This window comes from Erythrolamprus reginae, unplaced genomic scaffold (assembly GCF_031021105.1).
Source record: "Erythrolamprus reginae isolate rEryReg1 unplaced genomic scaffold, rEryReg1.hap1 scaffold_159, whole genome shotgun sequence".
Classification (NCBI taxonomy): Eukaryota; Metazoa; Chordata; class Lepidosauria; order Squamata; family Dipsadidae; genus Erythrolamprus; species Erythrolamprus reginae.
The window spans coordinates 121,198-132,182 of record NW_027248556.1 but is presented as its reverse complement, the minus strand read 5'-3'; the positions used below and the strand labels follow the sequence as shown (position 1 = coordinate 132,182).

The following is a 10,985-nucleotide window of genomic DNA, read 5'->3' as shown; positions in this document are numbered from 1 at the left end:
AAGTTGGGGCAGTGTTTCCCAACCTTGGCAACTTAAATATATCTGGACTTCAGCTCCCAGAAGTCCAGATATCTTCAAGTTGCCAAGGTTGGGAAACATTGGAGTTAGGGTCTCACTTCCTCTGCCACCCCCACTCCCCAAATAAATCCACCAGCCTTTCCCTTTTGCTCAAATCTTCTCCATGGGAACAGCTCGATCCCCACGGCTGCAGAAGTGCCAGGGCGAGGCATGTTGTGCGAAGCCCACCCTGCGAGTCCCTTTTGAGGGAGGGTCCCGGCACTCACCTTGTAGACCCAGGACTTGGGGCGCTGGCTTTGACCCTTCCGGCGTTTCAAGGCCTCTTCGAGCCGACGCTGACCTGGAAGATATATATAAACCTCCAGTGGCTGGACGATGCCTCCAGCAAAAACCAAATCCAAATGAAAGTTGTTTAATATGAACCAAAATAAAGATACGTATAACCAAAAATCGGATCAAAAATAACTCAATCCCTGTATGAGTTCAATCCATTTGATAACTATTAGAAATCTACTAATATTACAACCTATGATTAAACTTTACTAACAAAAACAATAAATATAACCCATCTAAGTCGCCACAACCCAAACGCCTGCTCGCTTGCAGGTTCTACCTCTCATCTTGCTCTCTCTCTCTTCTTTCTCTCTTCTCTCTTTTTTCCCCTCCCTTTTCTCCCCTTCTATCCTTTTTCATCCCACATTACTGTTGGATTATCAATTATTACAGCTATAAGATACTTAAATAAGAACTCTGAATACGAAATATTTACATAGGGACAAATACCCGAAATGTATATACAATAATATATATAAGCTGTGATATAACAACATTGTTTACCCCACTCCCCTCCCACTTTTCTTTTCTGTACTCCCATCCCCCTTTCCCCCTGTTTTACTCCTTTTTGTATAAATTAATAAAGTATATATTTTTTTAAAAAATAAAGGGAACACTCAAATAACACATCCTAGACCCGAAGGAATGAAACATTCTCATTGAATACTTTGTTCTGTATAAAGTTGAAGGTGCACCACAGCCGGTGAAATGGATTGTCCATCAGTGTTGCTTCCCAAGTGGACAGTTTGATTTCACAGAAGTTTGATTTAGTTGGAGTTATATTCTGTTGTTTAAGTGTTCCCTTTATTTTTTTTGATCAGTGTATGATATAACACATTCTGACAGCTGTAAGAATCATCCTGGCACAATATAGAATGCTGGTGAGACCCCATTTGGAATAATACTGTGTCCAGTTCTGGAGACCTCACCTACAAAAAGATATTGACAAAATTGAACGGGTCCAAAGACGGGCTACAAGAATGGTGGAAGGTCTTAAGCATAAAACGTATCAAGAAAGACTTAATGAACTCAATCTGTATAGTCTGGAGGACAGAAGGAAAAGGGGGGACATGATCGAAACATTTAAATATATTAAAGGGTTAAATAAGGTCCAGGAGGGAAGTGTTTTTAATAGGAAAGTGAACACAAGACCAAGGGGACACAATCTGAAGTTAGTTGGGGGAAAGATCAAAAGCAGCGTGAGAAAATATTATTTTACTGAAAGAGTAGTAGGTGCTTGGAACAAACTTCCAGCAGACGTGGTAGATAAATCCACAGGGACTGAATGTAAACATGCCTGGGATAAACATAGATCCATCCTAAGATAAAATACAGAAAACAGTATAAGGGCAGACTAGATGGACCATGAGGTCTTTTTCTGCCGTCAGACTTCTATGTTTCTATGTTTCTATACTGGAAACAGGAGGGACACCAACCGAAAGTTAAATTATAGTTTAAAAGATTTTGTACTGCACAGAAGTAGATAAATTGACTATAGAAGTTAAAGAGAAAGAAGATTTGGAATATTATAAAGCATGGGATTTGTTGTATGAGTGGCATGACAGAAGAAAATAAAATAATATATTAAACATTAGGATATTAGTATTAAGATTGTAAGGGCAAATGAACATAATACTATATTATATCAATAAATATAAACATATATATATGTATATTAAATAATGGTGTAATAATTAAGATCTTTAGAGATATATAAATTACAATGACAGTAGGAATAGATAAAAATAGTAAATTAGTGTATACTAGTTAATCTATGTACCGTAAAACAACTTTAATGGTATAAATGTATGTGTATATGTTTCATTTTTTGGGGGGGTCACATTGTATAATGTCCTATTTGTTTGTTTTTTCTTTTATGTATTTTTTAAATTTATAAAGGAATTAAAAAAAATTTTTTTTTAAAAAAGAAAGGAAGTTATTAGCACCCTTAACCTCTAGGAGCGACTTAAGCCGACTTTGTGATCTCTTAGAAATTATTCCAAGATAATAGTCCTTTTGATAGGTCAGAGGGCCTCTGACCTTGGGCCCTTTAAGACTCGTGGACTTCAACTCCCAGAATTCCTCAGCCAGCCATTTCCCCCCCCCTTTTGCTGAAGTCAAGATATATTACATCTACTACCTCATTCCCACCATCTATTATTCAGAAACCTTATGAAAAAAACACGATAAATATGCTATTTATTTATTCATTCATTCATTCTTTCATTCATTCATCATTTGCTTGCTTGCTTACTTACTTACTTATTACTTTTCTTTCTTTCTTTCTTTCTTTCTTTCTTTCTTTCTATCTATCTGGATTTGTATGCCGCCCAACTCCCAACGGACTCTGGAAAGCTCACAGCCAAAGAACAAAACATACAATGTAATATTAAGACCCTTTTAAAACAATTTAAAACCGACAATTGAAAACAATGTACATTTCTCCTTCTCCTTGCTGAATTGTGGGTAAATCTTTGCTGGCTGAGGAATTCTGGGAATTGAAGTCCATAAGTTAAAAGGGTGAAACATCAGCTAACAGTAAATTAAGGGGGGGAGACCTCTATTTTTATCCACTTGATAGCAATTCTCGGGGGGGAATTGCACTGAGTCCTACAGTATTGGACAGCATAGAAGTCAAATAAATAAAAGGCAAGATATATTATATTGATAATATATCCAATATAAACAGGCATTTGTTCCTTTTGAACCCTTTATTACACCCTGTTTCCGCAAAAATGAGACAGCGTCTTATATTAATGTTTGCTCACAAAGATGTGCTAGTAAGGGGCGTACATAAGTGCACTGGTGTGCCTTTCGTCCCCTGTCCAATTGTCTTTCCTTTCTCTCACTTATCATATATATTTTCTTTCTTTCATATATTCTCTCCTCTTAGTTCACTTTCACCCTTATATATATTACTACATGTCTATTTTTATTCCTATGTATTTGTGTATTGGACAAATGAATAAATAAATAAATAAAAATCTTATTTTCAGGGTATGTCTTATATTTTTTTCAGTGAAGAAGAATTCACATTTATTGCTGAATAAAAAAAAATGAACGTTTATTATATACTGTAAGTAGTTATCATCACAAACCAGCATAACCAGACAAACTGTTAAAGTTAAATTAGATTGTTTTCTAACTGCTCTATTCTAAAATAATGATTATATTATCTTAATAATAATAACGAGTATATTAAGTCTGCAATCCTGCTGCAGCAAAAATACATCCAAACACGCAGCCGCATTTTGAATGCATGTTGGATGTGTTTAAAAATCTAATTGATGCAACATTTTGGGATGCAACTTATGGACAGCAGTGTTATATATGTTCTGTTCGGGAATACTACTAAACAATGCTGTCTGGCGGGGCCCAGGGGAAGAGCCTTCTCTGTGGCGGGCCCCACCCTTTGGAACCAACTCCCCCCGGATATCAGAGTTGCCCCCACCCTCCTGGCCTTTCGTAAGCTACTCAAAACCCACCTCTGTCGTCGGGCATGGGGGAATTGAGACTTTCCCTTCCCCCTAGGCTTATAAAATTTATGCATGGTATGTCTGTATGTATGATTGGTTTCTTAAATTAGGGTTTTTAAATTAACTTAAATATTAGATTTGTTTATATTGTCTTATTATTGTTGTTAGCTGCCCCAAGTCTACGGAGAGGGGCGGCATACAAATCTGATAAATAAATAAACAAACAAACAAACAAACAAACAGAAAGACAGACAAACAGACAAACAAACAAATAAATACTGAAACCTCTCCTATGTCTTACTTTCGGGGGGTGACTTATTTTCGGGGAAACAGGGTATAGCACCAGGCGCGCTCTCCAGTTTTTTTTCTCTCTGGTGCTCATGAGGTCTAGAAACTTTGGAAGTCTTGTGAGCAATGGCCTTCTTGACTTGCCCCCGTTCAGAGATTACAATGGCATTGAAAAAGTGGGACACACTAATGACTACGTTTCACACTTACAACCGTTGCAGCATTGATCGTACAATCAAATTTCTGCTGCTTGACAATTGACTCACATTTATGACCGCGGGGAAAGCTGGATTAACGTAACCACCGTGGGGCTAGCATAACTGCAGTGACTCGTTTAACAACGGCAGTGAGAAAAGTCTTAAAACGGGGTAAAATTTCACTTTCGCCTCGCTTAGCAACAGCAACTTGTGGCTCTGCTGTTTTTGAAGGCCTGATTTTTGAGGCCCCTGCCTCGCCCCCCCTTCTGTACCGCGCCCCTGGTCTTTTCTCCCTGAACCTCCATGAGGACTAGAAACTTTGCAGGTCTTGCGAGAGGTGTAAACTCTGAGCAGAGTTGTCACGCAGTGCCACGTCTCCGCAACCCCACTCTCCCGGCCTCACCTGGGCGCCCCATGCCGATGCGGTCCAGGTCGAGGGGCTTGACGTAGTCAAAATGGCTCAGCCGGGTGACGTGAAGCTCGTCTCGGATCCGGGTGTAAAATTGCTCCAGCTGGATTTCGCTCAAAAGCTGCTGCAGCCATTCGGTCCCGTCGTCTGGCGCCATCAGGGGGGGGGGGTACACGGGTGGGGGAGGCTACAGGGGACAGGAGTAGACCAGCCTCAAGTTAGGGTGAAAGCACAAGGCCCCCCAAAATCAGTTGAGAATTTGTTGCCCAGATCAGATGAAACTGGTTGCCAGAAATATATATATTTTTAACCAGTTCTTCCCCTGCTAGGCATGCACCTTGGCTCGCTGGCTAGAGTGATCGGGTGTTTTCTTTCAAAGTAGTTCTGCCCACAGATTGTACAAGTGAAAACGTATCATTATGGTTTGCCCTGTTGTTTTGCAAATACACTGCGCCAGACATAAATTCCTTGTGTGGGTAACCACACTAGGCTAAATAGTTTTGAGCTGCGCTGTTTTGTGTTCTATTCTCTTTATACTATTCTCTGTGTTTTCTGTATTCTGCGTTCTATTTTGATATGTTCTGTATTTTTAAATTTCCTATTCTATTCTCTGTATTTTACATTCTGCATTTGATATTTGTATTTTATATTCCGTATTCCATATTCCATTCCATTCTATTAATTCTCAATTTTCTTCTCTCCTCTTCTGAATTCTATTCTATTCTAATTCTAAATTCTATTCTAATTCTAGGTTCTATTCTATTCTAATCCTGAAGTCTATTCAAGTTAATTCTGAATTCTATTATATTCTATTTTAATTCTGAATTCTATTCTAATCTAATTCTGAAATTCTATTATATTGTAATCTAATTCTGAATTCTATTCTATTTTAATCTAATTCTGAATTCTATTCTACTCCATTCTAATCTAATCCCAAATTCTATTGCATTCCATTCCATTCCATTCCATGCTCTTAGCTGGCATCTTCCAGCTTTGAGGAACTATATCTCCCATCACCTTTGTTAGAAACTTGCCATATATTTGCACTTGCAGTTTGAAAAAAATTCCAGTGTGTTTTATTTTTATTTTAAGTCCAGGAAACCACTCATAATCGCCAGGCAACAAGTCTAAGGTTCTAAGTCTAAGATATAAACAAACAGATGCCAACTCTAGATAAGTCTGACCAGCCAAAGGAGAAAGGTCAATACAAAAGGGATTGCTGGGCGTCAGAGGGGCAGGGGGCGAGTTTAGAATCCCCCCATGAGCCCCTGTCTCTTTTTTAATAGAATAACAGTGTTGGAAGGGACCTTGGAGGTCTTCTAGTCCAACCCCACTTTACCATTTCAAACAAATGGTTGTCCAGTTCTCTTCTTAAAAACCTCCAGGGTTGGGAGCACCCACAACGTCTGGTGGCAAGGAGTTCCACCAGTTAATTATCCTCCCCATTAGGAAGTTTCTCCTTATTTCTAGGTTTGGAAATTGACCCCTTCTTCTTTGGGTCAGCCCCCACAAATAACAGAGGTTTGTAACCATCTCACACCTAACTCTTCTTTTCTTCAGACTGCAGCTGTCCTTCATGTGTTTTTAGTCGCCCATGACCGTCTTAGTTGGCTCTTCTCGGCACTTTTTCCAAAAATCTCAACCTCTTTTTTGTAGTGTGGTATTTGGGGTGTGCGTATGTGTGTGTGTATGCGTATGTATGTGTGTCTGTCTGTCTATATAGTCTGCCTGCTGTAATATATCTGGACTTCAATTCCCAGAATTCCCCAGACTGACTAATTTAAAACATCTTGGCTTCAATTCCCAGAATTCCCCAGTCTTTCTGCTTTAATGTATCTGGATTTCCACTCCCAGAATTCCCCAGCCTGCCTAGCTTAATATACCTTGGCTTCAATTCCCAGAATTCCCCAGCCTGTCTGCTTTAATATATCTGGACTTCCACTCCCAGAATTCCCCAGCCTGCCTGCTTTAATATATCTGGACTTCCACTCCCAGAATTCCCCAGCCACCATGCTTTAAGACAGGGGTCTCCAACCTAGACAACTTTAAGACCTATGAAACTCAATGCCCAGAAAGCAAAGCTGCCTGTGGAATTCTGGGAGTTGAAGCCCAGAAGTCTTAAAGTTGCCAAGGTTGGAGACCACTGTCTTAAAGCATGATGGCTGGGGAATTTTGAGAGTTGAAGTCCTGATATACTCATTTCATTTCATTCATTCATTTATCACAATTTGGGAAACCGCCCATCTCCCTCCCAGAAATGCTGCACCAAAAATAATAATAATAATAATGTGTTATTTTAAAAATGTTTAAAAACATAAAAAAGAAAGGGGGAAACATTTAAAATATGTTCGTTAACATTTGACGTGAAAGCTGAATTTTGGCCACTGCAGTGGGTCAGAAAATTCACAAGAAACTGGCGCAGGCCGTCCTCGACTTAAGGCCATCCATTTAGTGACCGGTGCTGCCACAGCACCCAAGAAAGTGATTTACAGCCTGTCCTCGCATTTATAACTGTCATCAGGGTTTCTCTAAAAGTCACGTGATCAAAATTAGGATGCGGGGCCAACCGACATATATTTATGATGGTCCAAGGGTCACATAAGCCTCTTTTGAGACTTTCTGACAAGCCACGTCTAAGGGGGGGATGCTGGATTTGCTTAATGACCGTGTGACTCACTTAACAGTTAACTACCCAATTCACTTTACAACTGCAGGCCCATGTAGGTTTTTGCTTAACAAGCCTGGCAAAAATGTATTTAATTTAATTTGTATGCTGCCCAACTCCCTAGGGAGACTAATAATACCCTAAAATTGGTGGCTTAATAACCAACTTGGTGAAGAACAAAAAAAAATCCAGGTCCCAATTTTGGTCATAAAACGAGGACTCCCTGCAGCTCCTTTTCTGCCTAGGACTATTTATTGTGTGTCGGAGCACAACTTTGGCTGGCTATAGAATCCTGATTTTTGGCTGCACCGTTGTAAGTCATTGACTTACAACAGTTCACTTAGCGACTGTTCAAAGTTAGGTAGAAAAAAAGAGATTTGGGACCGTTGTTCACACTTAACGACCACTTGTAGCATTCCCCAATGTCAGGTGGTCAAAATTCAGGCATTTAGTCATTGACTCACATTTATGACAGTCATTGATTCACATTTACACGGTCGCAGGTTGCTAACTTAACAATGGCAGTGGTTCACTTAACAACTGTGGCAAGAAAGGTCATAAAGTGAAGCTAAAATTTACTTAACAACCATCTACTTAGCAATAGAAATGGCGAGTTGGCCAGCAGATAGATAGATAGATAGATAGATAGATAGATAGATAGATAGATAGATAGATAGATAGATAGATAGATAGATAGATAGATAGATAGTATAGATGGATGGATGGATGGATGGATGGACGGACGGACGGACGGACAGACAGACAGGAAGGTAGATTGATAGATTACTAGGTAGGTAGGTAGGTAAGCAGGTAAGTAGGTAGGTAGATAGGTAAGTAAGTAGATCGATAGATTAATAGATCGGTAGGTAGGTAGGTAGGTAGGTAAGTAAGTAAGTAGATCAATAGATTAATAGATCTGTGGGTAGGTAGGTAATAATAATAATAATAATAATAATAATAATAATAATTTATTAGATTTGTATGCCGCCCCTCTCCGAAGACTCGGAGATAGATAGATAGATAGATAGATAGATAGATAGATAGATAGATAGATAGATAGATAGATAGATAGATAGACCGACCAACTAAGTAACAAACAAACAAACAAACAAACAAACTCTCCTTTTCACATGTTCAATACCAGACCACCTTTTGAATAAGCATTTTTTTTTAAATTATGGAATGATTAATTGAATTAACCAGTGGAACTGCTTGCCACCAGAAGTTGCAGGTGCTCATCCCTGGAGGTTTTGTTTTTGTTTTAAAAACAGACTGGACAACCATTTGACCAAGATGATACAAGGTCTCCTGCCTTGAAGAGAGAGTTGGACTACAGCTGTTCCTTGCCTTATGACCACAACTGACCACTCCCAAGGCCTCCGTTACTAGCAAGATGGTCGTTACATGAATTTGTGCCCCGATTACAACGTCCATTGAATCGCTGCAGCAGTTAAGTTAGGAACAGTGTTATGAAGTGAATCTTTGCGATCTTTGACATTTGGCATCTCATTAACACCCCTGAAAATGTCCAGAGATACTTCACCAGAAGAGCCCTTCACTCCTCCACTCGAAACAGAATTCCCTACGAAACTAGACTTTCAATCATGGGCCTAGAAAGTTTAGAACTAAGATGCTTTAAACACAAACTAAGTATTGCCCACAAGATCATAGGCTGCAATGTCCTGCCTGTCAAAGACTACTTCAGCTTCAACCACAACAACACAAGAGCACACAACAGATTGAAGCTTAATATTAACCGCTCCAAATTTGACTGTGAAAAATCTGACTTTAGTAATCGAGTTGTCGATGCGTGGAACTCATTACCGGACTCAGTAGTGTCAACCCCTAACCCCCAACATTTCTCCCTTAGACTATCCACAGTTGACCTCTCCAGATTCCTAAGAGGTCAGTAAGGGGCGTGCATAAGCGCACTAGAGTGCCTTCCGTCCCCTGCCTTATAGTCTCACCTACATCTCGTATTTCTTCTCTGCTATATCCTCTATAACTTTCATTGTGTATTATTGTGTATTGGACAAAATAAATAAATAAAATAAAATAAAATAAATCCAGCTTTGCCTCATTGACTCTGCTCACCAGAAGTTTATTTTATTTTATTTTTATTTATTTATTCATTTGTCCAATACACAATACATGTGGAAGAGAATAGACATGAAGTAATATATATAAAGATAATATGTAAAAATAGAGGAGAAGATAGATGAAAGGAAGAAAATATATATGATATATGAGATAAAGGAAAGACAAGTTTGCAAAAGAGAGAATCATGTGACCACCATAAATGAGTCAAAAAAAGATCTCCGGGATCCATTCTGAAGGGATTTTAAAACACGCACACACATATACATACAGACCCCTACCACTTTCTAGATCTTCCCTGGGCCAAGTCTCCATGGGTCGGCCTTGGTCATCCCCCTCTGTAAAATGGGCACAAAGCCCCGGAAGGATTTTTTTTCTGCCCAAAATTGGGTGCAGAGAAAGACAAATCTATATAAATCATACAAAGCATACAAATCTAATAAATAACAACAACAACAACAATAATACTAATAATAATACTAATAATAATACTAATAATAATACTAATAATACTAATAATACTAATAATAATACTACTAATACTAATAATAATACTAATACTAATACTAATAATACTACTAATAATACTAATAATACTAATAATAATACTACTAATACTAATAATAATAATAATAATAATAATAATAATAATAATAATAATAATAAATATTACAAACCCAGGACAGGGAAAATTAAAGGAGTGTGTTGTCAGTGTGTATGTGTGTTTGTGTGTCACAAAAAATGTTCAACCTCCAAAGGTGCCTTGGGGGAGATGGCAGGGAGCCAAGCAAGGCCAGTCACTCATGGAAAAACGGGGGGGGGGAGTTAGGGGGTGTGGGGGAGGGGGGAATGTCTACATTTGCGACTCCTTCCGCTTGCAAAACAAGGCTTTTGTTTGGCCCTTAACTGATTTGTTTTTATTTATTAATATTATTTCTATATTGCCCAACCAGGAGGACTCCAGGAGGCCTATTTGGCCCTTAATTGATCACCTGCCCTGCCAGGTGAGCCTAAATTCCAGAGGAAGGAGAGGGAAGGGAAGAAAGGAAGGAGAGGAAGGAGAGAAAGAGGAGGAAGGAAGGAAGGAAGGAGAGAAAGGGGAGGAAGGAGAGAAATGGAAGGAAGGAAGGAGAGAAAGGGGAGGAAAGAGAGAAAGGGGTGGAAGGAATGAAGGAGAGAAAGGGGAGGAAAGAGAGAAAGGGGTGGAAGGAAGGAAGGAGACAAAGGGGAGGAAAGAAGGAAGGAAAGGAGAAAGGGAAGGAAGTTGGTTGGAAGAAAGGAAGGAAGGGATGGCACACTTGGCTAGAGAAAGGAAGTTTTGGGGAGTTCTCTGCCCCCCACCCCAGATTCTCTGCCCCCCGGCCCTCACCTGCGATCCGCGGAGAGAATTTCGCTCCGTCTGTTGTGGCAGCGGAATCAGCTTTATTTTCTTCTTCTTCTCTCTCTCTCTCTCTCTTTTTCCTTCCTTCCTTCCTCCTCTCCTTCCTTCCTGGACGGGGAGC

General features: G+C 39.4%; 1 protein-coding gene across 1 annotated transcript; it reads right to left on the bottom strand.

Moving 5' to 3' along the window:
- Positions 1 to 284: 284 nt before the first annotated feature.
- On the bottom strand, positions 285 to 10,985 carry LOC139155957 (non-receptor tyrosine-protein kinase TNK1-like; the record flags this gene model as incomplete). Its single annotated transcript, XM_070731343.1, has 3 exons — positions 10,853 to 10,985; positions 4,716 to 4,908; positions 285 to 358 (listed from the first exon to the last, which is right to left on the bottom strand). Coding segments are annotated over exons 2-3 (237 nt in total), but the record flags the coding sequence as incomplete, so codon positions are not given.